Genomic DNA, 27,988 nt, shown 5'->3' with positions numbered 1-27,988 from the left:
CAACTCCGCGTTGGGACTGCTCCGGTCCCCCCGCGCCGTCCGAACTCGACCCTCAGGGCTCCGAAGGGACCCCACTCCCGACACCTGGTTCGCTGTCCGCGTGGCCTGCCCCGCTCCGTGTCTCGGTATCCCGGCCCGGGCTCCTGCTCCGGCGAGGTAGGGGGCCGGGGGCTGGGGGCTGGCGTGCTCCTCCTCCGCGGAACGGGGGTAGCAGAAGGCCACCCCCCCCCCAGGGGAAGACAGCCGCTGTGCCCCCTACAGTCCTACCCCTACCCCTCCCGGTCCGGTGACCTAGATAACTAGGACCCGGACTTTGCCTAGATGTTCAGAGGCACTTTCCCGTCCGTCATCCCTCCCCCATCCCGTCGTCATTTCGCTCCCACCTGTCCCCTGAGCCTGGCGCCCACGGGGACCCCTGCCAAGTAGCTTCCTTCGGAAGCTCTGTCCCGCCTGCCCCCCCCATCCCCACTCCTGGGAAGGGGCAGAGGAAAGACTGGGGAAAACCCTCCAGGACAGCCCCTAATCCATGGCTGTGGCTCTGGGGCACCCCCCATGGCTCATTGGTCTATCTTCCTCATCCCCTGCCTGTGCCCCATTTTATCTTGTCTCCCCCGCCTCTGTTCCCGAGGTCTCTATTCTCTTCCTGACTCTTTTTCTGGCTCTCTCCTCCCCTTGACCCCTTACCCCATCGCGCACCGTGGGGAGAAGGGGGAGTGTCGCTGCTTTCTATTTATGGTCTCCCTGGGGAGGGGGTGCATTGCTAGGACTTTTTTTTTTTTGCATCTGCTTGGCCCAGAGTCACGAGGTGTCATGTCTGTGTCTGGTATCCGTGCCTCCCCCCACTCCCCTCTCCCATCCTCTCCTGCCCCGCACCTCCCTGTCCGCCTTTGTCTCCTTCCTGCCTCCCTTCCTGTCCTTTTTGCTCTCTTCTTTGGGTGCTTTGTGTTGCTGCCGTCTCTTTGTCTCCGCCTCTCCGCTGTCTGCTCCCTCTACTCCCTCTTCCAGCTCCGAGAAGCTGTCGACCTCAAGGGCATCAATATTTCAGGTGTGTGGGGTGCAGTGGAGGTGGGGTGGGGGCCTCCCGGCATGACCAGCGAGGACTTTAATCATCCCCTCCCAGAGTGAGCATTCATATTTATAAGATTGAAAGAATGGATCCAAGGATGCAGGGATATGGAGGGCAAGGGAAATGCTGCCCCTCTTCCTGGAGCTCAGTCCAGGAGATGCCTGAACTACATCTCCCACAGTGCCCTGGGGGCATGGGCTCCCTCTGCCTAGATACCTTATGGGAATGACAGTTCAAGGAGCCAGGTTGGAGGGCACTGTCCTGAGGGATGGAAAGGGATCAGAGTGTGGAGCCAGGGTTGTGGGGCCAGCCAGCAGCTTTGGCTTGGCCTGGAGCCTCTGGCTTGCTTTGTTCCCAGCACCCACCTCCCCCAGGGTTTAAGGAACTTGGAATATTTGTGTCCCATCCCCCAAAAAGGGAATAGGTATAGAGGAGTGCCTGGGAAGAAAATGAGAGAGAAGAATTTGCAAGCTCTTCCTTCTTTCCTGTGACCTCCTTACAAACAACCTTATTCAAGATGAAGACACACCCTTTGGAAAGAGTCTCCCCCAACTTGAAAGCAAAGGAGGGTAACTGAAGCCTCATGTCTTGAATCAGTTGGATGGGTCCCTGTCTCCAAGTTGCTCACATTCTGTCTCCTTTGGGGGCTGTAGGAAATTGCCGAGCTCAGCATGGAACTACCAGCTGATATTTTTCAGGGACCCTTGAACTACTGGTGAGGTTGCCTGGAAATGTAGACGGAAGCCACAAGCTAACTTGCTCATTTCTGAGACCCATCATTGCCAGAGCCTGCCACAAGGAATCTGATGCTTGAGCTGGTCCCAGGCTTGTTGGCATGGAAGGGCTGACAGTGAGGGGAGGGCACTAGGGTTTCCTCCCAAGGACCCCATCTCTGGTTCTGAGCTTTTAGTTCTTGGGACCTTTGACTCCTGCCAAGGAAGGACCCAGTAATTCCTGTCCTTGCTCTTCTGCCTAGGTTTGGAGACCCAAATACACCAAAAATACACTCCCGCACTGGCCTGGGAGCCAGGAAAACTTAACCTTGACCTCAAGCCTGGCTCTATCCAAGCGGAGTCACCTTAGGCCAGATCTGAGCCTCCTTTGGGTGTCCGTTTCCTCACTGTTAAAGAAGTGGGTTGAACTTGATGGTCTCAGGTGCTCTAGCAAGGGCTATAAGATCCTCTGAGTCTTTGCTTCCCCTCTCTCTGATGATACTGACCTGATGCTGTCTTACCTCAGGCAGGTAAGGATTACCCAGGAGGGCCTTAGACATGGGGCTTTTGTTTTGAAGTTTCGTCCGTGTAGCAAGCATGCTGTAGTTATGTAAGCTGTTTATGGTGTGGGAACTAAGACCATCCCTAAACTCCTTAGTGCCATTGTTTGTCCCCTCTCCCAAACCTAGGCGGTGTGCTTGTTAAAAAAGCAAACGAACAAACAAACCGGTATCATCCCCCACAAAGTAGCTAGTAGATGTGTCTCCTGGGATGTTGGTTAATGAGGCTTGAGGTCGGTTGTAGGAAGGGACTGTTATAACTAGCTGAAAGAGAGGAGGGGGGTTTAATTGATTGATTTGGTTGGTCTGGAGGGGAGAGGTCTGCAAATGAAGAGCCATTAGGACTTGGGGAGGGGGCTCTCTCTTGGCCCTGTTTCTGGCAGGGAAAACAGAAGAGGCTGAACGGTGACAGATCCAGGGGAGCTGACCCAAAAATGAGAATAGGAAGGACACAGAAAATCTTGAGTAGGAGATAGGGTAAGAATTATAGGAAGAAATTAGAAAGAAGAACAGAGGGAGAGAGAAAATCAGAAGAGACCCTCTGGAGGGAAGGTAAATGGAAGAGGGGCATAGGTGATCTTTGCGGACATTCTGTTTGCCGGAGCTCCAACAGAGCCTTTTCCCAAATGATCATCTAGCCCTAGAGGGGAGCCAGGTCTCCCTACGGAGAAGGAGGGAACAAACTCCAGCAGGAGGAAGGAAAAGGCGTTTTGATCAGCCTGGGAGGAATGACTTGAAATTTTCCAATGGACCTATCCAACTGTCCACTCTGGTTTATGTTTGAATGTACGTGTCAGAGGTGGGAGTGGCGGGTACTGGACTGGCAAGAGGGGAAGATCTGGAGTTTATACCCCCCCTTTGCTCTGGGATTGTGACTGGCAGTGGTAGGAAAGGGGGGGGATGGAACCCTCTGTTTTCCCCAGGGACCCCTTTTGTAGGGCGAGTGGAGATGATGGTTTCTCATGTTCTTGCAGAAGTCTTGGAGAAGTGGTGGGACCTTTTCAATCTTTTACCCCTTCAAGGGCCTTTTGCCCCTTGTCTGAGTCCCTTAGGGGCAGCTGGATGTGAAGGGGATCTCGGGACAGTCTCTGAGGAGCTCATGGGGTCCCGATTTGTGACTGTGGAAGAACTCCCTGGTAGGTTTGGGAGCTCTGGGAGCTTGCCGGAGCCAGAGGCCCTGTATTCCTGGGGTCTGTGTGGAGAGCAGAAGAGAAGGGGTATTTGTGTAGGAAAGGGCTGTGGGGGCTGGAGGTATTGGGGGCCACATGTGGAAACAGGGGCTCTGACCACAACACTGGGTTGTCTATTTTCTGCAGGGAAATGAAGTTGGAAGCCAGGTGTGGTGCAGCCAGCTCAGAGGTTCCTAAGCCTGAAAACAAGGCCACATTCAGACGCCTGGAGGGGGAGGCTGCCACGTCCAGATCCGGATCACGGCCTGAGGCTGAGAGCGAGACCCCAGGGGCTGAATCAGGGCCTGAGGCCAAGGCCAAGCCCTTGGGGGCCAACCCCAGGTCCAGATCGCGGCCTGACGCCAAGGCCAAGCCTTTGGTCTCCGTGGTGGCACAGAACGGGATTTTGAGGAGGTGCTGGCCATCTCGGGGGGCATCTCCAGTAGACCTTGACCACTACGTTCCCAGCCACTACCACAGCCGGCTCCGGGATCCCGACGGCACCGTGGTGCTGGCCAAGCGTAAAGGAGTGGTGAGAGTCGGGGCCCAGGTGAAAGCGGGGTGAAGCTACGTTTGGTGACTGGGATCTTGGGAAGGAGAGGAGGCCTGAGGAGCCAGTCCGCTCTGGAACCAAAGAGTCAGGCTTGCGGATGCAGGGGCCCAGCAATGAGCGCATTACTGGGAAGAATGGAGGAACCAGAGGGAGGGACTGGTGAGAGCTTCGGTGTTTGAAGATTCGTTTGAGTAGTTTTGGGGGGCAGGAGCATAAAAAGAGAGCAGCTAAAAGAAGGTAGACTGGAGGCGAGACCAAGAGCAGGGTCAGGACCCCTGAATGGACTGAACTCTCGCTCAAAAAGCATCTGGAAACTGCGAGCGGGCCGGGCTGCTAGAGGGGGGTCGGGGCGGAGCTAAGAAGAGCAGGGGGGCGTGGCAGGGACTAGGGGGCGTGACAAGCTCCTGGGGGTGTGGCCAAGGAAAAGGGGTGTGGCGATGCCCAGGGACCCGGTGTAAGCGGAGCTGGATCCTCTCTAGAGGTGGATGAGACCGGGATGGAAGGGCCGGCTCTGGAATTCGAGGCCCCAGGGCTGAGGAGATCTCCCCGGGCAGGCCCGGGCCTGGCCTGGCGCCCGGGGTGGGGACGATGGAGTATTCAGCGTGTGGGAAGAGGCGAGTCCCGTGAGCCGAGAGACCCGGGTGGGGCGGAGGGCCCCCTAAAGGCGTCGGCCCTCAGATCGTTCTGGAGTCGGTGCCCTTGATCGACGCCAGGGAGACCGTACTGGTGGAGGGGCTGCGCGTGGCGCCCAGGGAGCGCGGCAAGGGCGTAGCGCGACAGCACCTGGGGGTCAGGGTGGCACAGCTCACGCGGGACAACCAGCTGGGCCCCGGGAGCTGAAGAAATACCGCCCAATCACGCAGCAGGTGAGAAGGACCCGGGAGCTCGCATAACCAGGCGTCCTCCCGCCTCGCGCAGTCACCGGCTTGCTTTCTCTGCTGGGTCTGCCGAGTGGGGGCGCCCGTGAGCCCTGCCCCGTGACTCGCAGACCTGACCCAGGCCCTTTTGCGTAGTGGCGGTCAAAAAGCTCCCGACCCCCAGCCGTCCAACTCTGTCCTTACTCCAGATGGCTGTCGAGCCCCGGCGTCCGGAGTTCCGTGACCCTGCCTCCCCTCTATTGCTCCTGCTTCCCTTCAGGGACCCAAAGATCCTGATCTGGGCCTTTGTCCTTTCCCTGCGCCTCCCTTATCCTACCGACTAATCTGCTTCCCACCCTTCCCCTCCCCTCGGAGAGCCAGGGCCCTACACCGACCTCGCCCCTCCTTGGGGATCCAGGCACATATTCAGAGGCACGCCTCCTGCTGTCGCCCTCCGCACAGCGCGACGAGCTTCCAGAGGGACCATTATCCAGGACTGGCAGCCCTACCGGCCGAGGGAAAGCAGCCCGCGCCCGCTGGCGGCCAAGGCCTGGAGTGGCGCGTGGACAGCCCCGCGTGCTCACGCTGTGCACGCGCCCCTTTCCCATCTCGCATGGTGGTGACGGCACGTGGCGCTACCTCAACATCAGCGCCTTCGGCAGCGATGACGCGCAGGTGCAGAGCCAGCTTTTGCGGCATCTGCAGCCCCAGGCCCCGCGCCTCGCCGGCCTCATCGTCATGTGCCGGCTTTTCCTAGCGCCCCAGTTATGGTCACAGCTGGCTGACTTCTGCCAGGCCGGCCGGGGGCTCGAGCTGGTCAAGGGTGATACGGAGCAGCATCTGCTGGAGGCCGCCATCTAGGGTGTGTCCTATCGGAGGGGACAGAAGCAGCACTTTAGATCTGCCGAAAGCCCCTACCCCTTCTGTTCGCAAGCTCCGCCCCCTGCCCCTGCTCTCCGCGGTCGGCTCTGAAGCCTCGCCTTACTCGCAGCGCCCTAACTTTTTACCCTGACTTCTCTGGCGCGCCCCGAAGCTGTTGCCCACGCCTTGATCCAAACCACCGGGTTTGGGGGAGGCCCTTGCGCTGAGATTGTCCACCCTTTCCCCCTTACTGGCCGAAGAATGGGTTCCATCCCAGACTTCAGAGCCTTTCCTTGTCCGCCGCCTGGCCTGACAGTGAATTCGGCCCTTCTTGGCTTCTCCCTTCTGCCCCCTCGCGGATGGGAGCGGGCAGAAGGATATGCTATGCCCAGCTGCTCAACACGTATTACTTTTCTTCCCCCCGCCCTTTCTCAAGCTCTCGGAGCTTGCCCAGCACTCTCCTCCTTGCCTCCCTCTCGGCCTCCTGCCCTTCTCCATCACTATCCTCTCCCTCTTTCCCTCTGTGTCCCCACCCTCCTAGACACTTAGCTCCCCGTGGCCCATTTGTCTGTTCCTCCATTCCTCTTCCCCATGACCTTTTCATCACTCACCCCGTTTGCAATACGGAGCCTGTCAATGAACTGGAATTATAATGCCCTGTTGACCCTCCAGGGACGCATCTTTCCAAGCCTCCCGCCTCTAACGGGTTTCCTCCAACTTTGCACGATGTTGCTATGCCAGAGGCCCCCTTCCCATGCCCCCAACCAGTGGCCTGAACCAGGCCATGGACCAGGGGCTGGGGGGGGGGGGTTGGAGAGTCTGGCGTGGGAGTGCAGATTCCTCAGCCCAGTATGGGGCTGTTCTCCGGTTCTGACCGGGCTGCCTTCTAGCGCCACTGGAACCCCCACCTCCAGTTATTTCTGGACATCCCTCCCTTCCTCTGGTTTCTTTAGGCTTTTTGGACGTTGGCAGCTTTCTATTTGAGTCCAAGTAGTAACAGCTGGAAGTACACAGCGCTGTCTCCTACACTGGATGCTCATATCTACCACGGAGGGAGGAAACAGGTTCGCAAAGATCAAAGTGACTTCCAAGTCATTCAAAGTAGCTTGGAGCCAGGCAGGGCCTAGAATTCCGGAGTCCCAAGCCCTGAGCATGCCTCGGAACCTCACTCCGTGGGACCGTGAGTGCTGGAACTTCTTGCTGGACGATGGACAGTTGGTGGGGATTTGTTGACAGCAAGCACAGGCGTCGCTGGGGATGGAATCAAAGACGTGGGCAGAGAAGGGCGCCTGGAGGTGGAAGAAGGTGGGCAGAGGACAGCCGCTGCTTCATCACTTCCCCCAGTTCCAGTTCTGCTGTTGCTGCCTTCGGCGATTGGCCATGCTGCCACCCTCCCTGTCACTTCAACCGTGGCTGTATTGCAATAAAACGGACCCTTAGCCCACCCTCTGTGTCTGTTTCACTTCTCGGTGGGGGAAGGATGAGACGCATTATCCCCCCCCCCTTCCCCAGCAGCCTGTATTAGAGAGGATCTCTAAGCCCTGTGGCAATGGGGCTAATGACTTCCTGGAGCTGGAGAGGGCTGCTGGCCGCTGCGCGCCCCCACCCCCACCCCAGCCCAGCGGCAGAAAGAAGCGGTTGCTCTGGAGCGAGGAGGGCAGCTGCGCGGAGCCCTGACAACCCCGGGTCTCTCTTTCCCCTGGACCTAGGAGTCCGCTGCTATCCAAATTCTATGGGCTTCTCTCCCAAGTTCCCCTTGGCATCCAGGACCGGCCTCCCTCAGCCCCACAATCCAGGCGTCTAACTCGCGGCTCTCGGCTCTCTTGGCCCGAGCTCTCGCTTCCCGGATTCCTGGGTGGGCACCCCACGGAAGGGGGAGGAAGTAGAGGGAGCTTGGGCACCGCCCCCCGGGAGCCGAGCTCCGGAGCGCCGGAGACTGCGATTCCGAAAAGTAACACGCGGGGGCGCCAGGACGCGCGGACGCCGGCGAGGCAGCGCAAGGTGGTTTCCGTCCGTGTGAGTGTGTCCATGGGCGTCTTTGTGTGTCTGCGTTTCTGTACATGTGTGTACGAGTCACAGGGTGTCCGGGTGGGATGTATTCGGGACAACGTGCCTGGTGTGCCCCAGACTCAGGTACTCCAAGTGGCTTTTTGATGAGGAGGATATTTGATATGTCACTATGTATGTGTGGATGGCGAGGTAGGCAACTGTATCGTCGTGTGTGCAAGGCGTAGCCTGTGAGTCCCTGAAACCGCATCTTGGATTTTTGAAGTCACATTCCTTTAGGGTTTTTACCCCCTCCCACCTTCCCATGTAAAAGGAAGGAGGGCTCTCAACGCAAATCTCCATTACCCTGGTCACATCTTCCTTCAGTAAGTGTCTGAGTGACACTGCCATGCTAGGTGTGATATTGTGTTTGTGTAGGTGGGTGTGTCTCAGAACATCAGTGTAACTCTGAATAACAGTATGTCTGTGTGTGACAGGTGGATGTTGGAGGAGGCTGGGGCAGAATTATGAAAGTACACAATTTGCTATCTCTGGTTAGTTGGTGGATATCATCTTCATGGCGTGTGTGTTTTTCCTTCTCAGTCTCTCCAGAAGCTGTCTCTCTTTGTGTCTCCCCTCATCTCTGTCTCTCTCTCTCTCTCTCTCTCTCCCATTCTCTTGGTGACTCATCTCTGCGGCTTTGCCCTCCCCCGGCTTGCTGGGTCTCCCATCCCCCACTCAGGAGTGGGTGGGGGTATGAGAGAATGGGACCCTGGAACTGAAAATCAGGATGAGCACCCCCTTCCTATTACTCATCATTCCCACACCCACCAGTGGCCCCCAGCCCCCTCTCAGTCTCCTCCCCAGTACTCCCCACTATACTGAACTGGGCTGGGCAGGGGATAGGGCAATGTTTCTAAGGGGAGACCTTCAGCACCTTCTTTCAGTTCAGACTGGAGACCCTGCCCCTCTCATAAAGTGCCCCCCTCTCTGCCTGTCCCCCCATCGCTGACGCAATGAAAGGCTGCAGAGGTGAGTCACCGGTTGGGGGGAAGGGAAGGATAGGGGGACGATGAGCTGCGGGGTCCCGAAGCCCCTGCCCTCTTTTTCTCTTCCAAACCTTCCCAGGGAAAAGACACAGGGGTCTGTCCACCCCCCCTCCCCTGGCTTTCCAAATCTTCAGTTTGGATCACTACTCCATTGGACCCCATCTTCTCCTGCTGCCCTCTTGGAGAGTATGAGAGATTCAGAAACAAAGACAGAGAGAGGGATTTATACAAATAACTCAGAGCAAACACCAGGCATCCCCTCCAGCTCTCCATCTCAGCATTGCCTTTTCCAGCTCTGCCTCTCCATTATCTTTCCTTCCTTCTCCTTCCTCTACCAATTCCAGCCAACTGTGCCCAGGTCCAGCTCTTTTCCAGAAGCCCCTGGAGTCAGCAGAGTATGAAGGGCACAGCATATCTCTGAGAGGTGGGGTGTGTGTAAATGAGCACACCCAGGTAGGAAACTGAGATGAAGAGAAATAGACCCAGAGATAGACCCAGAGATTCAGAGTCCATACAGACAGGATCCAGATTGTGGAATCACCAACCCTATTGTGGGGTGGGGTGCCCTGGCTTCCACCTTGCTGCCCCCCTCCCGCACCCCATGGTGGCTGAGATCCTTGGGATGTCAGTGTCTGAGAAGCTCCCCTGGGCTCTGGGCTGAGTGGAGGAAGGAAGGGGTGAAAAACTGGGGGAAGAATGGAAGAATAAAGGAACGCTCTGAAAACAAGGGGGCAAAGACCCGAACTTGGGGACTGCGGATGAGTGGCTTTACTGCGCAGAAATCTAGGGATGGTAAGCGTGGAGGAGGGGCAGGCAAGATCAAAGACACAGAGACATCTGCATAACTTCTAACATAAATCAGAAAGCATGGAAAGACTCAGAGAAATCAACAAAGACGCATATGTATACACACACACACACACACACACACACACGACACACCAAACCAGGCTCACTTTTCGGACAGCAGCAGATGCCCAGACTGGACACACTCAAAGCTTCCCAACCACACAGGTATACAGACACTCAGAAGGATTGGAACCCACATGCACTCATACTTATACAATGACATCTGGAAACAGGCACAAACATGGCCACATAGGTTGCAAGAGATTTCATATTTAAAGTGGAACACTATCATGCCTATCCACTCTATCTGATTAAATACACAACTGGTCTTCCAATTCCTTTTCTCCACCCCCCCCCCATGTTTCATTAAACTCTGCACACAACACAAACACACATGCACACACAGGTGCGTGTGCACATACACAAACCCACAGGAACACAAACTGCTTCCCTAGGTGCCTGTCTCCCCTCATCTCACACTTAGTTCTTAGCCCCATCAGCCTCTCAATCTGCCCCCCTTGGCTCTTTCCCTCCCCTCTTCCTTCTCTCTTGGATGGCTACCCCTCCCCCCTCCAGATGTCTGAGCCATCTCTCTGATTCATCCTCCTCGGGAAGGTAACGTGACCCCCTCCCCATTCCACTGCTCACAGTAACCAGGCTGGGAAGATAAAGGGGAGAAGAAGAGGAGGAGAAAGAGGAATGTGGGGAGCCCCCAGGTTAGGAAGTGGTCCTAGATAGTTGCGTGTGTTGAGGATGAGGGGGCGAGGCACAGCCTTGGGGTCTGCTGCCCCCTCCTCTCTGCTTTCTGTGGTATCTCCACAGTCCCCTTGGTTCTCAGTGCTGTGGTTTTGTTTTTTTTTTTCCTCCTTTAGCCTGTTCCTTCTACCTGTTCCAGATTCCTTCCTTCCTCCCTCCCTCTCCTGCTCCCATCTCTTCTCTCTTTCCTCTCTCTCTACTCCTCCCCACCTCTTTCCCTGCAGAGCTGATGGGCTTTCTTCTGGGAAAGTCAAGCCACTGATGGAACCAAGAAGCCACTGCTGGCTATAGAGGAAAGCACGTGAGTGTGTGTGTGTGTGTGTGTGTGTGTGTGTGTCAGAGAGAGAGAGAGAGAGAGAGAGAGAGAGAGAGAGAGAGGAGGGTCAGTGCTAGGAACAGATGAGGAGGGGGTTGAGGACTGGCTCTGAAAGAGTCCCTGAGCCCCTGAGAGACAGCCCTGATCTCGGTTTCCGGAGTCTTAGGGTGTGGGTGCCCTGCGTGTGCCCACAGGCACCCCTGTGTCCGCAGTTCTTGTGTGTCTGTCATGTGTCATTGTCACTCCCCCCTTTCCCTGCCCACACCCCCGCACAGCTCGCCTGCACCGCAGCCCCCTCCAGCCTCCCTCCTCCCCTTCATTCCTGCAGTGGCTGCTCCCCTTGCCTTCCTCCCTTCTCCCCTGCCCCCTCCCCATTTCCGTCCTCCCTCCACCCCCGCCCACGGGCCGGTCTCCCTTCAGTGGACCCGGCTCGCTGATGGATTCTCTTTGCGCAATCTGTGCGTCATCGCCCCCCCCAACCTCTAGCTGTCCAAGCCCCCAACCCCAACGCCTCTGGCAGGAGATACGGACGAGGGGTCTGATGGTTAGAGAGGGGCTATCTCTGACGTTGTACACTCACCCCCCCACCCCTCTGCAACGCGTTCAAACCTTCCCTTTAAGCAATGAAGAGAGCTGGAGTTGAGTCACCCCCCCAACCTGCACAACCCCCTCCCCACCTGGTTTGCTCTCGCCCTCCAAACGTCCTTTGGGGGGAAGCAGAGGGAGGGAAAGAAGCAGGAGGAGGGTGGGGGAGAGGTGGGCTGACAAGGGGCAAGCCGAGCTGCCAACACAAGCTACAGAGTGAGCTGGACAGAAGGACAGACACACCTTTTTCTCCAAACACGCACCGACTGTGAACAGACACGACATAGAGGCACACATCCTGTCTTTCCCCTTTCTTCCGACTCGGACCCTTTCCAACGGGATTACCAAAACCGCAAGATCCACCCATCTGCCCCGGCCCAGGGCCGGCACCCCGCACCGCAGATCCGCGAACAGCGCCAGCAGGCGCCCAGATCCGTCCCTCCTCTCTCGGGTTCACGCCGTCCTTGGGTGTGTTCCCCGTGAACCGTGCGTGCTGTCGGGGGGGTGGGTAGTCCAGCCCCTTCCTCGGCTTTGGAATCTTTACCCTCCCCCTCCCCAGTATGGATCACCTACTGATGCCCAGTCAGACCCTGGGAGTGCCCCCATTCTGTTCGGCTCAGCGACGCGGGCTCCCGCAGCTGCAAGTTGCTCTGTAACCCACCCTCCCGCCTTGGAGCATCTCAGCATTCACCCTTCCATTCATTCTCCCATTCATTCATTCATCCTTTTCTCCTCGTCCCTCCTTCATTCATTCATAGCCCCCTGCCCCGCCCGCCCCGGCGATTTCATTCATTCATTCATTCATTCATTTCCCCGGTGCTAAGCTAGCGCACGCCCCTCCAGCCGAGGTTCCCGGCGCGCAGGCGCGGGCCGGGAGAAGAACACCTTCTCCAATCACTGGGCTGCCCCCCACCTCGAGGCGCCCGCCCGCTTCCCCATGAATGAACATTGACGTCAATGGGGCGGGGCGATCCCACGTGACCCTGCGCTCTCCCCTTTATAAGGCGGCAGCGGCGCGGGCGCTGTCCAGCGTGCTGAAGCCGGAACGAGCGAGTCTCCCAGAGCCGCGCGGACCCAGCTGAGCCCAACCCACTGGACGCCAGAAATCGACCGTCGCTCCTATCCCAGCCACTGCTCGGAGCCGAGGCGGACGCGTCCCGATCTTCCCCTGTCCCCACCCCGCCCCGACCCGACCCTCCTCTCCACCTCCCGCATCGTGACACCAGCTGGTAAATACTCCGCTGTCCATCCCTCAAACCCTCGGCAGCCGTGGGCGTGAGGGAGGGTTCTCTCTCCTCCCGGATGGGGGTGTTAAAAACACAGCGGGGAGCCCCCGGTAAGGGTCCCTGGTAAATGGGGGAGTCGCCGCTTTTCTCTTGCTGCTGAAGTCGCCCACGCACCATCCGGGGAGTCCTGTGGGGAGGGAGCAGAGATTTTTCCCCCCTTATCTTAGCTGCTTAGTACGTGGGCGCTGGCAGTGAGATGGCTTAGGCAAGGGGGCGAGGAGGCACTGGGGGGAGCGAGGGTTGCGGGCGATTTCCCATTTACACGACTCCAGAGATCGGCACAACATCTCTCTCCTTTGCACCTAAACGTCCCTCTTCTGGGTAAGGTTAGGGGGATGAGGGAAGCCCTGGATTTCCTGATTAAAGGTGGGGGAAGGGGATATAGAATCAGAGAGCGGAAAATTCTTACAGAAACCCTCTCTTTCTTTGGTCCCTTCTATTTTTCACAGTCTCCGGCAGTCCTTTGGTCATGAAATCGCTCAGGTTGCCGGCTTCCACCCTCTTCTGCTTCCTTCTACTGATCAAGGGGTTGGGAGCAGCGCCCCCGGGGCACCCTGAGGCGCAGCCACCTCCCCTCAGCTCTGAACATAAAGAGCCGGTAGCTGGGGACGCAGTGCCCGGGCCGAAGGATGTTAGCGCCCCAGAGGTCCGAGCCGCTCGAAATTCTGAGCCTCAGGACGAGGGAGAGCTCTTCCAGGGCGTGGATCCCCGGGCGCTGGCCGCAGTGCTGCTGCAGGCACTTGACCGCCCGGGCTCGCCTCCGGCGCCCGGCGGCTCCCAGCAGGAGCCAAAGGAAGAAGCAGCAGAAGCTCTGCTGACCGAGACCGTGCGCAGCCAGACCCACAGCCTCCCGGCTCCAGAGACCCAGGCACCTGCGGCCCCGCCTCGCGCTCAGACTCAGGAGAATGGTCCCGAGGCTGGCGACCCCTCCGAAGAGCTCGAGGCGCTAGCTTCCCTGCTCCAGGAACTGCGAGATTTCAGTCCGAGCAACGCCAAGCGCCAGCAAGAGACAGCGGCAGCAGAGACGGAAACTCGCACGCACACGCTGACCCGAGTCAACCTGGAGAGCCCCGGGCCGGAGCGCGTGTGGCGCGCTTCGTGGGGAGAGTTCCAGGCGCGAGTCCCGGAGCGCGCGCCCCTGCCACCCCCTGCTCCCCCTCAATTCCAGGCGCGTATGCCGGAGAGTGGGCCCCTTCCTGAAGCCCACCAGTTCGGGGAAGGAGTGTCCTCCCCCAAAACACATCTAGGTGAGGCATTGGCACCCCTATCCAAGGCGTACCAAAGCCTGGGTGCCCCTTTCCCCAAGGCGCGCCGTCCGGAGAGCTCACTCCTGGGCGGCTCTGAGGCGGGGGAGCGCCTTCTACAGCAAGGACTGGCGCAGGTAGAGGCCGGGCGGCGGCAGGCAGAGGCCACACGGCAGGCCGCGGCGCAGGAAGAGCGGCTGGCAGACCTCGCCTCCGACCTGCTGCTCCAGTATTTGCTGCAGGGCGGGGCCCGGCAGCGAGGCCTTGGGGGTCGGGGGCTGCAGGAGAAGGAGGAGGAGCGAGAGAGCGAGAGGGAGGATGCGGAGGCGGAGCAGGAGAGACGCGGCGGGGCGGAGAGGGTGGGGGAAGAGGATGAGGAGGCGGCGGAGGCGGAGGCAGAGGCGGAGGAGGCTGAGAGGGCGCGGCAGAACGCGCTGCTGTTCGCAGAGGAGGAGGACGGGGAAGCCGGAGCTGAAGACAAGCGCTCCCAGGAAGAGATGCCCGGCCACCGTCGGAAGGAGGCTGAGGGGGCAGAGGAGGGCGGGGAGGAGGACGACGACGATGAAGAGATGGACCCTCAGACGATCGACAGCCTCATTGAGCTGTCCACCAAACTCCACCTGCCAGCGGACGACGTGGTCAGCATCATCGAGGAGGTGGAGGAGAAGCGGAAGCGGAAGAAGAACGCCCCTCCCGAGCCCGTGCCGCACCCCCGGTCCGCCCCCGCCCCCACCCACGTCCGTTCCCCGCAGCCCCCGCCCCCTGTCCCCGCCCCCGCCCGCGAGGAGCTGCCCGACTGGAACGAGGTGCTCCCGCCCTGGGACCGCGAGGAGGACGAGTTGTTTCCCCCCGGGCCCTACCACCCTTTTCCCAATTATATCCGGCCGCGGACACTGCAGCCGCCCGCTGCCTCGCGCCGCCGCCACTACCACCACGCCCTGCCGCCTTCGCACCACTATCCTGACCGGGAGGCCCAGGCGCGGCGCGCGCAGGAGGAGGCGGAGGCGGAGGAGCGCCGGATGCAGGAGCAGGAGGAGCTGGAGAATTATATCGAGCACGTGCTGCTCCGGCGCCCGTGACCTGCCCTGGCACCGCCCCCGTGCGCCGCTGCCGCGTGCGCTGCCACCCCCCTCCGTGTTTCTCCTCTCCCTTCTCGGTGTTTGCATGCACCCCAGCCCCGCCCCTGACCGCCTCCCGGCCCCGCCCCCGCCCTCGGGTCGCCCCGCCCCCGGGCTGCGCCGGGACCCGTCAGACCGCTTCCCGGATTCCAAGCCTGAACACCCCAGACTCACTCAAGGAGGCCCCCCGGGGCCACCCCAGGCGGGCGGGTGGTTTGTGCGAATCCCCCACCCCACCCCACCCCACCGGGCCTCTGTCCCCACCTAGTCCCTCTCGGGACGTCCCCGTCCAAAACCGGAAAAAGCTGTTCCAGTTAATTGTGTGAAGAAGTGTCTGTCTCCTGCCCTTTGGGCCTCCAAGGAGCCTCTCCACCCTCTCCAGATCGCTGTGAATTTACCTATTCTTTCCCTTCTCTGTTGTAAATACCCCTCACGGAGGAAATAGTTTTGCTAAGAAATAAAAGTGACTATTTTATTAGGACTTTGTTCTCCGTTATTCACCCGTCCCCTTGGGCCTCCGTGGTCCTTCCCAAGGGGCGGTGAGGGAAGCGCCGGCCACAACACCCCTCACCTCCTGTTCAAAAGCCAGGATGGTGGAACCGCTTTCAGCCGCATTTCAGAGTAGACTATGGCCCATATCTACGAAGAAAGCCCAAATTGCACTTCCAGCCTAGCAGGGGTGGTGGTGGTGGCCGGTGGCTGGTGGCGGTGGCGGAGGGTCCCTAGGGTGGGTCCCTAGGCCACTTAGAAGCTTCTTCTAGCCATGACCCTCCAGCCTCTTTGGCTGGTGGCTCCACAGCCCAATTCCAACCTCACCACTCGCCTCCTTCCCCGGACACCTAAATTCCCTGGTCTTGTGTATTTCACAACATACAGGAAGGAGGGGCCTCTAGCTACAGAAACACCCTGCTTTCAGCCACTCCTCAACCCTTTGGTAAGCATACAGGGTTGGCTATACCCTTGACCCCCTGATTCCTCTCTCCAAATAAAACGAAACCAGCTGAATGAAATCTTCCACAAAGGAACCCTTCCGGGAGTGAAACCGTGTCCCTAGGAGTTGCTCGTCCCTGGCTGAAGGTGGCCAGGGAGCTGGAGGTACCAAGTTCGGAGAGGCACTGAGCTCACAAATCCGATTGGAATTGGGGCGCTCAGCACAGGTTAAATTTTCACTTTGGATAAATGACGGATGTATTTTCATAGGACACGAATCCTAAAAATATTCATTAGCATTCAAATTGAACCGGAGGTCCTCTATGTGTTTGGTTTTTTTCTCTTTAACGCCAGCAATCCTAGTTCCCGTCCCCTTCTGACTGATCCCAGGGGCCTTTCCTTCCTTCACAGAGCCCAAGCAGACAAAGTCCAGAAACGCTTTTCCTTTTATTTCAGAGGAAAGGAAACAAAGTCAGACGCTTCCCACACCCCACCCCTTAGCTCCTCTCTGGAGCTTAGCTCCTGCCTCACCCAAAACATGGAGTGAAGGAGGGACAGTCTCCTGTAGAGCCTGCCCTTCCCCCAACCCTCACTTCCCGCAAAGTGGCAAGGTTAGAAAAAAATTAACCATGTTGTTCCTCCCCTGGCACGGGACAGAGTCCCGGCGGTGGCCTAGGAGGAGGAGGGTAGATGAGGGGAAAGGTCTTCCCTCTCAGTATTCAGAAATCCCCCCACCCCTATCCCAGGCAGAGGGGCTGCCCTAGCTGGCTACTGGGGCAGGGTGGAGGTAGGTTATGGGGCAAGGGAGAAGAGAAGAGCCCTGAAAACCTTTTCCCTTTAACCTGACGTATTTATATATTTACAGTTATAAGGGAGGGGAGAAAGTCTGGGGTAACATTAGTTCTTCAAAGGCAGGGAAAGAAAGCCAAATAGCACCCCCATTTTGGTCACATTTTCCTACCTCCTAGCTCCTAAAACCTTCGTTGGGGAAAGGGGAAAGAGGAGATAGAGGTGAGGGAAGGAATGTTTGAGGGTCCTGAGCCCACAGCTCACTCCAGAAGAAGGTGAGGCAGCAGAGGAGGGGCGGCTGGGTCCCACCAAGAAAAAGGGCCCTCGTGCCCTGCCTCTCCACCAGCTCCCCACAGCTCCACGGGCCCAGGTGGGGTGGGGGGCTATGCCAGCCCCATCTCCTCCAGCACACTGCGGGGCGACTCATCTTCCTGAGGCAGAGACAGACAGAGGGTGACGCAGAGACACCAGGAGAGGCAGACAGGGAATGAGGGAGAGGGGGGTGGGCAAGACAATGACAATCACGGGGGGGGGGGTGGACACAGAGAGACAGGGGGAGGGGGGGGAGAGAAAAGCCAGTGTGAGCTCAAAGCTGGAACAGTGTCCAGTCCCCAGTCTCCAGGGACCCACAGCTAGAGCCAACTGTGGCAAGGAGGGGTTCCAGGTGGGGTCTGCTGCCACCCAGAGAACCCCAAACCAGAAGCTTGGGGAGCAGTGGGGGCTCCATCTCTGAGGCAGAAGGGAGTGAAGATGGGACTGAGGGGTGGGAACCCTGCTTTCTGGAGGCTGGGGGTGCCAGATGGTTGGGTCCTTTGATTCAGAGTGGGGGCAGGGAGTAATAAGTTGGCATCAGGTCCCTGAGGGAAGGTGAACCAGACTGCAGAGAAATGAGTCATTAGGGTCTGAGCAGCGCACTAGTAACAGGGGTGGGTGTGTGTGCCAGGGCACGTGCATGTGTCTGTGTGTGTGTGTGTGTGTGTGTGTGTGTGAAGGGGAAGCTGGACCAGTGAGGTGCCAAGTTCAATCCTGCCCTTTCTCCTACTGCAGAGATGAGCCCCCATCTCTCCCCCTCCTCAGAGCCAGCCCAGGCCAGCTTGCTTGTCATTGCAGATTCTGGTGACTCATCTCCCTGCACCAAGTCTCAGCAGTGGCACAGCAGAGAGGGGGCAGGCAGTAATGGGGTGAGGGCGGGGGCGTCAGAGAGCAGAGAACCAACAGCCAGGCACCCTCTACCCCAACCCCCAAATCCCCACAGCCCCTTGCTTCTGAGGAGCAGAGGCTTTTGGGTGTGTGTGTGCTGTTACCAAAAAAGGGGGGGAGGGGCCCCCACCTCCATGAGACACCAGGAAAGAAGAATTACCTATCATGGGCCCCTCTCCGGTTCCCTAAGCAACCCCAAATGCCAAGAGAAGTATGGGACCAAGGTGATCTGGCTGGGGCGAGACACCTTGGGTCTTGGGAGAAGGAGGGAGAGGGGGCACAGGCGGGCTGCCGGCCACCCTGACTTCCCACCCTGAGCACTCAGTCAGCGCTTGAGGGCAAGCTGGCCAACCGGGCGCCGTGGGGGCCCGACGCCACAGAGAGGGGGGCTCCCTTGGCAGCCGGAAGGCGGCAGCTGCGGCTGGCAGGTGAGGTGTCCAGGGAAGGAAGGGCCCCCTGTGCCATGCATTCCTCCTCCTCCTCACTATCCCGGGCCCCTGCACTCCTCCTCCTCCTCACGGGCCCGGGCCCATACCTCCTGCAGCAGGTCGGCCTGCTCGATGGCCTTCAGCACACTCTTTTTGGAAGTGTCCTGGACATCACCCCCCATGAGAAACTCATCCAAGATGAAGTAGGCCTTCTCAAAGTTGAAGATGATGTCCAGCTCGCACACCTGGGGGGGACGGGGAGAAGGCAGAGTTGAATGTCAAGGTGCATTCCCACCCCACCGGCACCCTAGCCGCTCACCCTCTTTTCTTCTCATGGCTCCACAGTCTTCTTTGTGACCACTGCTCCCACCTCGCGCTCCTGCCCCAGGCCTATGAACTCCCAAACCCCAAAGCCTTAGTACTCGGTTTAATTTTTTCTTCTTCTTGTCTCGTCTTTCTCTGTGAACATGAAAAATGAGTTGCCCTAATCTACCCTTGACTGTGAGTCCGGTTGCCTTCCCCCCAAAATCTGTGTCATTGTTTCCCACCAGGGGCCAGGCTAGCCTCCCTCCCTGGGCACTACGGGGCTGGGAAGGAGGAGATTTTGGATCACGGGTGGAAAGACTTGAGCGCCAAGCAGGGCTCTGCCACTACGCCGCTAGATGGACATGACATTTCATTTCTCTGAGTCTGGTTTCTCATCACAAAATTGAGATAACACCACCTACTCACAAGATAAAATGAGGAGCAGACACGAGAGCCTGAAAGCGCTTTGTAAACTGTTAATTTGGAATACAAATGAGGGAATTATTCCTTCTCCCCATCTAAGGTCTGAGCTGACAGTCCATGCCTGGCCTATTCCCGCTTTCCCCTGCCGATTAGTAAATCCAGACTTGCTGGGCATGGGACCCGGATATCACTAATTAAAAAAAAAAAAAAGAAAGAAAAAAATCAACTCTCCAGAAAATTCCAATGCAAAGTCAAGGTCAGGAGCCACTGATAAAATCTGAAATGTGGGGTCTGTCCTTCTGTGAGAACTTGGAGCTCAGCTCTAGATGTACTGAGCGGCAGAGTCTGGTGCAAACCCAACACTCCCTCCCCCCAGCCCCGGCTGATTAAGGGATATGGCTAATAGGCTTAAGGCTTAAAGAGGGGAATTAATTACCGTTCTCACTGTTCCAACTTGGCCTCTCCCAAACCTTCCAGGCAGAGACTGGAAGGTTTGCAGGGTTTGGTAGAAAGAGAGGACTGCTGGGTACGGACAGGGCGGGTGGGGGGACTTACGCTGCCGAAGTACTTGTCCAGGAGCTCCACGTACCGGTGGATCAGCTCCAGCGTGATGAGCTCATTGTCTTGGCCTTCGATGGCGCAACAGAAGTAGAGGCTGGCGTATCTGCGGGCAGGGGCACAAGCGGGGTCGCGGGAGGGGCTGCTGGGCCTGCTTTAGGACCCAGGCTCTGTGCGCCCAAACCTCCCATTTCTCCTTATTCCCAGCACAGGGTCCGTGTCCCTACTGGACACAGGCGGGGTGGCCCCAGGGTATGCAAATAGTAACAATTCGCTCTGCCTCTTGGTGGCTCTCACAAGACAGAGACAAACATGCAAGCTCTTTCCCTCTTGCCCTCTGACCTGTTCAGTTTGACTCAGCAAAAACCTGAGTCAACTAATCCACCGGCTCAGAGAAGGAACTGGACAGGGTGTGTGTGTGTGTGTGCGCGCGCACGCGTGCATGTGTTTGGGGAGAGGCAGTGCAGGATCTATTATTGTTGAATGAGGCTGCAAGGGACACGTGTGATGGACAGGATAAGGCCTTGGTGACAGAGGCAGGTGTTAGGCATGAGCGAAACAAGTGGGGAACCAGAATTTCTTCCAGGTAAGTTTGGAGAGTAAAGGAAGCTAGAGTTCCTCACTGCCCTCCAGATGGCCTTAGCTCCCAGTTCTCCCTGACCTTATTGCTCAGCCGTTTGAATCCACTGCCAGACCCCCCTCTGGCAGGATCCGGACAGCTATGGAAAGTAGGTAGCGAGTCACCTCTTATAGACGACTTTGAGATCCCTCCACTCCAGGAAGCTGCACATCTTGGGCTTGCGAGCCAGAACAACCTGCATAAGCTCCCGGACCATTTTCTTCCGCTCCTTGTCTGATGTGGCCAGGTACCATTTCTGCAGCCGCAGCTTCCCCTGCCGGCTGAACAGCAGCATGAATCGCATCTAGGGGCAGGGGGCAGAGCTGAGGGTCAGAGAGCTGGTTCTCTGAGTTTGTTTACTCCAGAAACACAGCTACGGATGCGTCCCACAAATGCCTCTAACTCTTCTCTATTCACAGCTCCCAAGGGCTTCAAACAGCAGCCCTTGGGAGTCAACCCTGGGTATGCCCAACAGCAGGTGCCTTTCCTTCTGGGGCATGTCAGAGCTTCGGAGTCTCTCATTTGGGTTCAAATCCTAGCTCCCGTAGTGGAGAAATTTGCCTCGGGCGATTATTCTATGTCTCAGGGCCTCAGTTTCCTGGTCTGTAAGATGGATGTAATAAAAGTACCTACCTGTTTGGAGGGATTAAATGAGTTGCTATACACAATTGTGCCTGTCACATGGTAAGGACAGTAACACCTTAAGTGTCACTATTATTATTCCTTCCCCTCCGGTTTCCTACTTCTGTCTTCCAAAGGTCAGTAAAATGCCTAGTAAGGGGACAAGCAGCTTATAGCTGAAACCACAGAGATGTCTGCTTTCTTCTGTAGTCCCCCTACCCACCACCATGCTGAAATGGGATATTTTGTCTCTGCAGACGCGACCTCAATTCTCCACCCTATTCCTAGCCATACACCCTTGTGGATGTCCCCAGTGCACTGCCCTCCAGTGCCAGTTGTATGCCCAGGGGTAAATTCCACCCTCTTCTCTCCTCAGCCAGCCAGGCCTCTGGCCACCCTCAGTCCTGCCTTTCTTCCTTTTAGGGTGCCTCCAGCTATGCACCCGCACCCACTCTTCTCCAGATACCAGGTGACCGAAATTAATTTCCCTCTCAGTTCCTGGGTTAGGACACCGCCATCCTGGGTGGTTCCTGGACCTTTGTGGAACAAAGTGCATGCTGAGTAGAGTGGGGAGGAGTACACAGCCCTCACTACCCCATGTACCCCCAGTTTCCCAGTTCCAGGGGGTCCAGTCTACACCCTGGAGTTAGCTCCTTCTCCCTGCAGTTCTCCTCTCCCTGGGCATTACCAAGGGCTGGAATCCGTGGGTGTTTGAAACTGGACTTGTTTAGGAGATTAAATGAGAAATCAAGGGGGTTTGGTGGTGGGGAAGGGGACAGGCTGCTAGCGTGGCAGGAGGGCAACAGAGGGGCGCAAGGAAGTCCTTCGCCTGAGACTGGGGGGCAGAGGAGCGGGAAGCCAGCAGGAAGACGGAAGGCCTGGGCTCCGGAAAGAGAATGGGATGGGGGGACGGAGAGCCAAGAGCACGGGAGCCGGGGATCTGAAGCCCGGGTCCCGGAGGGCAAGACCTCGAGCCCACTTGGCTTTCCCACCTCACCCCAGCCTGCAGGCGAGCAGAGCTTTAAACCGAGGCAGGACATCCACTCCTCGGACCCGGAAACTCTCCCTTCCCACACACCGCTCTCCCCGGGCCCGCCGTTCCTCTGGGCTGCACGGGAACAGAGGGTCTTGGTGACCCGCCAACCCCGCCGCCTCCCTTCGCCGGCAGGCCCCCGCGCCCCTTTTCCTCGGGCGACTTCCTGCGGCAGGGGTCGGGACCCCCTGGACCGCCACCCGCGCGCTACCCCCGGCTCGGGACGCTTCCGCCGCCCCCTAGTCAGTCCCCTCTCGCCCCCCAAAGGCGCCCATTCCCCGTCCCTTCTCCTTAAAGCCGTTTCCAGCTGCTCTTCCTTGCGAGGCCGTCTGGCCCACCCGCCCGGGTAAGCGGGGCCTCCGAGGACGGGAGGAAGAGAGGGCGGCCCCCACAGAGGGCGGCCCCCAAGGACCCCCGCAGGTGCAGCCCACGCCCCTCGGTTCCCCCTCCCCTCCCTCTCCACACTGCCTACCATCCTGCAGCCTCCGGCTCGGCGCGTCCCTCTTCGGCCACCGTACGCGCCAGCTCCCCTCCCTTTCTTAACCTATCTCCTCCTTCCCTCCCTCTCGTTTGAAGCCCCGCCCCGTCCCGCCCCGGCTCGGAGGCCCTTCCAGAGGCGTACGGCGCAGGCGCCAGCTCTGCGGAGCGCGCGGGCGGGGCTGGAGGCGGAGATGCGGAAGCCATGGCAACCAGGTCCTCGACTTCAGCTGTGAGTAGCTCTGTCGTCATGGTAACAAGGCCGTCTGGTGGGCAGGTTGGAAGATGGGGGAGGAGGACAATGAGGTCCTCGCGCTTCGGAACCTTGGGGGGAAAAGGCGGGAAAGGGGGTGAGAGGTGGAGGGGACGACTGGTGGAGTTTGTGGGGAAACAGGGACGACTGAGGGGGGCGCGGGGGCGACGGAGAGGGCGCAGGGCGGGAACTGGACGTGGGGAAGGAGTCCTGACTTGAGGGCTTGAGGAAGACTAGACGAAGCGTGGTGGGGGGGGGCGGGGGTTGACATAAATATGGAGCCCAAAAGAGAGATGTACCGAGAACCTGCTCGATGTGGCACCCACCTGAAGTGAGGGAAGTGGTCATGAGGGAGATGGGAGATAAAAAAAAAAAAAAAAAAAGGCGGGGGGGTCTGATAGGAAAGGGATGTGCGGAGAAGGGAGAGGGCATGAATGAAGGCAAAACGGGAAGAAATACAGAGCATCCTAAAAGGGCAGCACGGGTCGAAACTGAAAAAGCACAGATGTAACCGGGACGCAAGGGCAAAGATGAGGCTGTGAATTAGTGAATTAGATGAGGCTTTCGGCCGGCGACGTGCGCGTGTGAGCATGCGCACCTGTGCCTGCGCGCTTCCTCGCGGTCGAGTGAAGCAATTGGCAGGTCGGGGTAAGAGAACACCTTCCCTTTTGTCAGGTCGAAAATGATGTTATTATTTCTGAATAGCACTTGAAGCAATTGTTGCTAAGGTCTCACCCGTCTCCATTTTATGCTTTTTTTTTTCTTACTCTTGGATATGAATTAATATGCTATCGTTGCAAGAACAGGGGGCCTAATTTGCCTGGGATATGGTCTCGTCTCTGACCCTTACTGGATGTGTGGCCTCAGATGAGTCATTTAGCCCTCAGTATCCTTATTGGAAAACTGAGGATGGCCATACCTGCTTTGCAGGGTTGTTTTGAGGCTGTACAGAAAGTATCCGGCACATGGCCAACACTCGCCGGTATCCCTGCTTACTTTCCCCCTTTCTCAACTTCTTGCTTCTACTCTTTCTTTTTCCTCTTTGTCAATTCCCTTTCTCCTCTGTGTATACCTTCAGCTTACCAATGACGTAGACCTTGATTGGACTGTCTTGTTTTTTTTTTTCTTTTCTCTCTTTCTTTTTTTTTTAATTTGTTTAGGTCAAAAATAAGATCAATAAAGCCAGCTGTTGGCATTAGGAAGGGTAAAACATCACAGAGTGAAAAGAAGGAAAGGAGATGGCATAAGGAATGAAAGGACATGTGCGCCTGGGGTGGAGGGGGAGAGGAAGGTTGTAGATAAGGAAGTAAAGAGCCGTGAAGCAGAGAGGTAAAGCAGTGAGCTGAGCAACAGCTCTTGGAAATTTGGAAGCTCTAGAGATGTGAACTCCTACACTCCTTGGAAAGCTGATACTTTCTAGAATTCCTTGTCTCAGTGTGGTATGCCTCACTGCAGAAAAGAGGATTCAGGAGAGAATTGTTAGAAATATGGGTTTTGCTCTTGCCGAATCCTACACTTCAGGTGGTTCAAATCAGTCTGAAGATGGTGGACTGGATCTCTTTGCTAAACGTAGAAAATCTGGGGTGCCTGGGTGGCTCATTGGGTTGAGCCTCTGCCTTCGGCTCCGGTCATGATCTCAGGGTCCTGGGATCGAGTCCCGCATCGGGCTCTCTGCTCGGCAGGGAGCCTGCTTCCTCCTCCTCTCTCTCTCTGCCTGCCTCTTTGCCTACTTGTGATTGCTCTCTGTCAAATAAATAAATAAAATCTTTTTAAAAAAACGTAGAAAATCTGAGTTGGTGGATCCAATTTGGCTTGTGTCTGCAGAGGAGTTCAGATTTGAGGCAGTGGGCAGTTGGGAGTTGTTATGGTTGCCTGAGTTGGTGGATAACTTGGTGAGAATGGTTTTTAAGGAAGTTAATCTTAGGGCACCTGGGTGGCTCAGTGGTTAAACGCATCTGCCTTCAGTTCAGGTCATGATCTCAGGGTCCTGGGATCAAGCCCCAGGTTGGGCTCCCATCTTGGTGGGGAGTCTTCTTCTCCCTCTCCCTCTGCTGCTACCCCCTGCTTGTGCTCTCTCTTTCTCTCTCTCTGTCAAATAAATAAATAACATCTTTAAAAAAAAAAGAAATTTAATCTTATAGTAAAACAGGGGACCATTTGAAAGGATAAATGGAGGGTTGGAAGATCATCTTTGGGAATCCAAGCACAAAGATGAAATGGAGAGGGGCAAACTGGGGAGATGCCTAGAATGGGCACATCAGCTGATATGGAGAACTCATCTATTTCATAAAGAAGAAAGAGGAAGAGTCAAAGATAAAGTCTGGAGGGTTAAAGGGGAGATTGACCTTCATAAGTGATGACGTTTGTATTGTCACCCTACAAACCATACTGACACCTCCCCAAGTCTGTCCTCTTCTGGTTGTAGGCGGTGGTGCCTGGGGTGGTTGGAGGGGTGGCCTGAAGTCTTTCATCTCTGTGAGTTTATGCTCTGTATTTCTCCCTGTTGTGATGCCCTCTGCACCCATTTTTTTTTAATTTTATTTATTTGAGAGAGAGAGAGAGCAAGCAAGGGAGAGTAACAGAGGGAGAGGGACAAGCAAACTCTATCCTGAGCGCAAACCCCAAGGTGGGCCTCGATCCCATGACCCTGAGATCATGACCAGAGCCAAAATCAAGAGTTGGATGCTTAACCAACTGAGCCACCCAGGTGCCTCCACACCCATTTTTTTGCACATTCTTTGAGTAGTCCATAGTTCCCCAGTGATGTTATTTGTAGCCATCTTTGGATTTTGTTTGTTTGTTTTTAGATTATTTATTTATTTATTTGACACACAGAGAGAGAGATCACAAGTAGGCAGAGGCAGGCAGAGAGAGAGAGGGAAGCAGGCTCCCTGCTGAGCAGAGCCCGATGTGGGCCTGATCCCAGGACCCTGAGATCATGACCCGAGCCGAAGGCAGAGGCTCAATCCACTGAGCCACCCAGGCACCCCGACTTGCTTGTTTTTTTAACTGAGCAGCTTGGACCTTACCATGTACTGTTCCTAAGAGTCTGGACAGTCAGAATACCTTCTGTGGTAGATGTTTGCCATTTTCTTTTGCCTTCCAGGCTCTAACCCCACTCCTAAGGTTTAGGAATCCCACCTTATGAGTCTAGGGGAGACAGAACAACCTCCCAGTTGCATGTGTGGCAGTTTACAGAAGCGTGTGAAGCTTCCTGACATTCGCTTTTGCAGCCTTCTTTGGGACCACACCCTTGGCATGCCCATTGGATTCGGCCAGTCCACACATCTGCCCAGACTATGGACTGGGAAGGAATGAGGTGATGGAGGGGAGGTAAGACTCTGGCAGAGGGTCAGAGGATCAAAACTTAGGGCGCCAGTGCAGCAGCACCAATGACAGTGTCCTGTGCCCAGTGACGGTCAGGGCACGGGCACCGGTGTGATTTGGGGGGCGCTGTCTGTAGTTCGAGATCTCTCTCTGGTTCTCTGGCTCTCCTGGCAATTCCCCGAGGTCCCCAGTTTCCTTTGGTGCTCCCCTTAGCTAGAGTTGGTTTCCATTCCTGGGAACTAAGGACTCTGGTAACCTTGTTAAGCATGCCATATCGTCCACTGGCTGCACCTGTAAGCCACCTTGTGTCTCCCACCGGACTGGAAGCTCCCTCAAGGATGGAATCTTACTCATCTCTTCTTTCTTCCCGGCATCCTCCCGCATAGGACTTGTGGACTGGCATCCATTATGATTGGTACCCAATGGTCCTCAAATCCAGATGTTTCCATCTTCTGATCCAACATATGCTACAATCTCATTTTGTATATGGTGGTAGCATGTCCAATATAGTGGTTACTTCTTTTGCTGTTTCTACTGTGCCCAGCACGGTGCCTGACAGCAGCAGATACCCAACATTGGTTGAATAAATGTACACGGGATCCCCCATTCAAAAATTCCATTGTTGGGGCGCCTGGGTGGCTCAGTTGGCTGAACATCTGCCTTCGGCTCAGGTTATGATCCTGGAGTCCTGGGATCGAGCCCCACTTTGGGCTTCCTTCAGCAGGAAGCCTGCTTCTCCTTGTCCCTCTGTAGCTTCCCCTGCTGTGCTCTCTTGCTCTCTCTCTCTCAAATAAATAAATAAACTTTTAAAAAAGATTTTCTTTATTTATTTGACAGACAGAGATCACAAGTAGGCAGAGAAGCAGGCAGAGAGATGGGGAGAAGAAGGCTCCTTCCTGATCAGAGAGCCCGATGCAGGGCCCGATCCCAGAACCCTGGGATCATGACCTGAGCTGAAGGCAGAGGCTTTAACCCACTGAGCCACCCAGGTGCCCCAATAAAAAAATTTTTTTAAAAAGAAAATTCAAAAGAAAAAAAAAGAAAAGAAAATTCCATCGTCATCTCTGACATCATCAAGCTTCACTGATGTCCTTCCTTTGCGTTCCTCTGAAGGTGGGAACTTTTGGTTTCCCATCTTTTGGCTTCCCACCCTGGTCAATGTCACAACCTTTTTGTAGTCTTGCAGACTATAATCCTGCGACATGAAGGATAACAAGAAAGCATGGTTGTGGGGCACCTGGGTGGCTCAGCGGGTTAAAGCCTCTGCCTTCGGCTCGGGTCATGATCCCAGGGTCCTGGGATCCAGCCCCGCATCAGGCTCTCTGCTCAGTGGGGAGCCTGCTTCCCTTCCTCTCTCTCTGCCTGTCTCACTACTTGTGATCTCTGTCTGTCAAATAAATAAATAAAATCTTTAAAAAAAAAAAAAAAAGAAGAAGAAGAAGAAAGCATGGTTGTTTCAAAAGACAGAGGCCAGACTTGCCTGACTAGATCAGGAGAAGGTGTTTCAAAGAGGGGGAGAGTTGACTGACTGGGTTATCAGAGGAGAGAGGCAGCAGTCTGAAGACCAGCGTGGTGACTTGGGACTTCCTCCTCAGATGTGTGCCGTGAACGTGATTTGATAACACTGTTCCTTTGTCATTTCGTTCACGCTGTTTTCTGAAATGCGCTACCATTCCCGCCCCGCAGACCCAAGCCCACCTTATCCCTCCTGTAAGTTTCCATCCTGTAAGTTTCCATCCGGCGCCCACTCCCGGTGAGGCTTATCCTCCCATGGAGGCCCCGGCGATCATTTTGACAGTGTTCCCTTCAACCATCTTTGGCAGGGACTCCCGTAGCATTCCAGCTTTTTAGCGTCTACTCTCCTGGGGTACGATAGGAAGAAAGATCACTTGTGCTTTTTAAAAGGGCTTCACAGTATCCAGTATCAAGTTAAGCTTTTAAATAAATACTTGTTAAATCGTATGGGGTTCAAACTTGGCCAGATTTGGGCAGAAGCTACAGCGGCTTTGCTTCAAGAAGAGCTTTCCACTGGAGTCAAAGCGACATCTGGTGGCTG

At 56.4% G+C, this 27,988-nt stretch overlaps 3 protein-coding genes across 4 annotated transcripts; 2 read left to right on the top strand and 1 right to left on the bottom strand.

Moving 5' to 3' along the window:
• Positions 1–118: 118 nt before the first annotated feature.
• On the top strand, positions 119–6,534 carry NAT16 (N-acetyltransferase 16 (putative)). The gene is given in 10 exon segments (XM_044233996.1): positions 119–156; positions 3,656–3,732; positions 3,799–3,897; positions 3,900–3,952; positions 3,954–4,029; positions 4,726–4,881; positions 4,884–4,948; positions 5,294–5,393; positions 5,396–5,474; positions 5,476–6,534. Coding segments are annotated over 9 exon segments (1,005 nt in total). The 5' UTR covers positions 119–156; positions 3,656–3,659; the 3' UTR covers positions 5,780–6,534.
• A 4,034-nt stretch (positions 6,535–10,568) lies between these two features.
• Positions 10,569–14,994, top strand: VGF (VGF nerve growth factor inducible). Of its 2 annotated transcripts, XM_044232817.1 has the most exons (3): positions 10,569–10,720; positions 12,325–12,549; positions 13,056–14,994. In XM_044232817.1, the coding sequence occupies exon 3, from the start codon at positions 13,076–13,078 to the stop codon at positions 14,927–14,929; it is 1,854 nt and encodes a 617-aa protein (XP_044088752.1). In that variant the 5' UTR covers positions 10,569–10,720; positions 12,325–12,549; positions 13,056–13,075; the 3' UTR covers positions 14,930–14,994. The 2 variants fall into 2 exon arrangements, with proteins under 2 accessions (XP_044088752.1, XP_044088753.1); XM_044232818.1 differs by lacking the exons at positions 10,569–10,720; positions 12,325–12,549 and adding an exon at positions 12,844–12,927.
• A 1,332-nt stretch (positions 14,995–16,326) lies between these two features.
• On the bottom strand, positions 16,327–22,435 carry AP1S1 (adaptor related protein complex 1 subunit sigma 1). Its single transcript, XM_044233192.1, has 5 exons — positions 22,348–22,435; positions 20,347–20,525; positions 19,600–19,708; positions 18,423–18,560; positions 16,327–17,118 (listed from the first exon to the last, which is right to left on the bottom strand). Exons 1-5 carry the CDS (start codon positions 22,348–22,350, stop codon positions 17,071–17,073), a joined length of 477 nt encoding a protein of 158 aa, XP_044089127.1. The 5' UTR covers positions 22,351–22,435; the 3' UTR covers positions 16,327–17,070.
• Positions 22,436–27,988: the final 5,553 nt, after the last annotated feature.

The sequence above is a fragment of the Neovison vison genome, chromosome 14 (assembly GCF_020171115.1).
Source record: "Neovison vison isolate M4711 chromosome 14, ASM_NN_V1, whole genome shotgun sequence".
In the NCBI taxonomy this organism is placed as follows: Eukaryota; Metazoa; Chordata; class Mammalia; order Carnivora; family Mustelidae; genus Neogale; species Neogale vison.
Note: the sequence above shows the minus strand (reverse complement) of the source record. Positions and strands in the feature narration are given on the sequence as shown.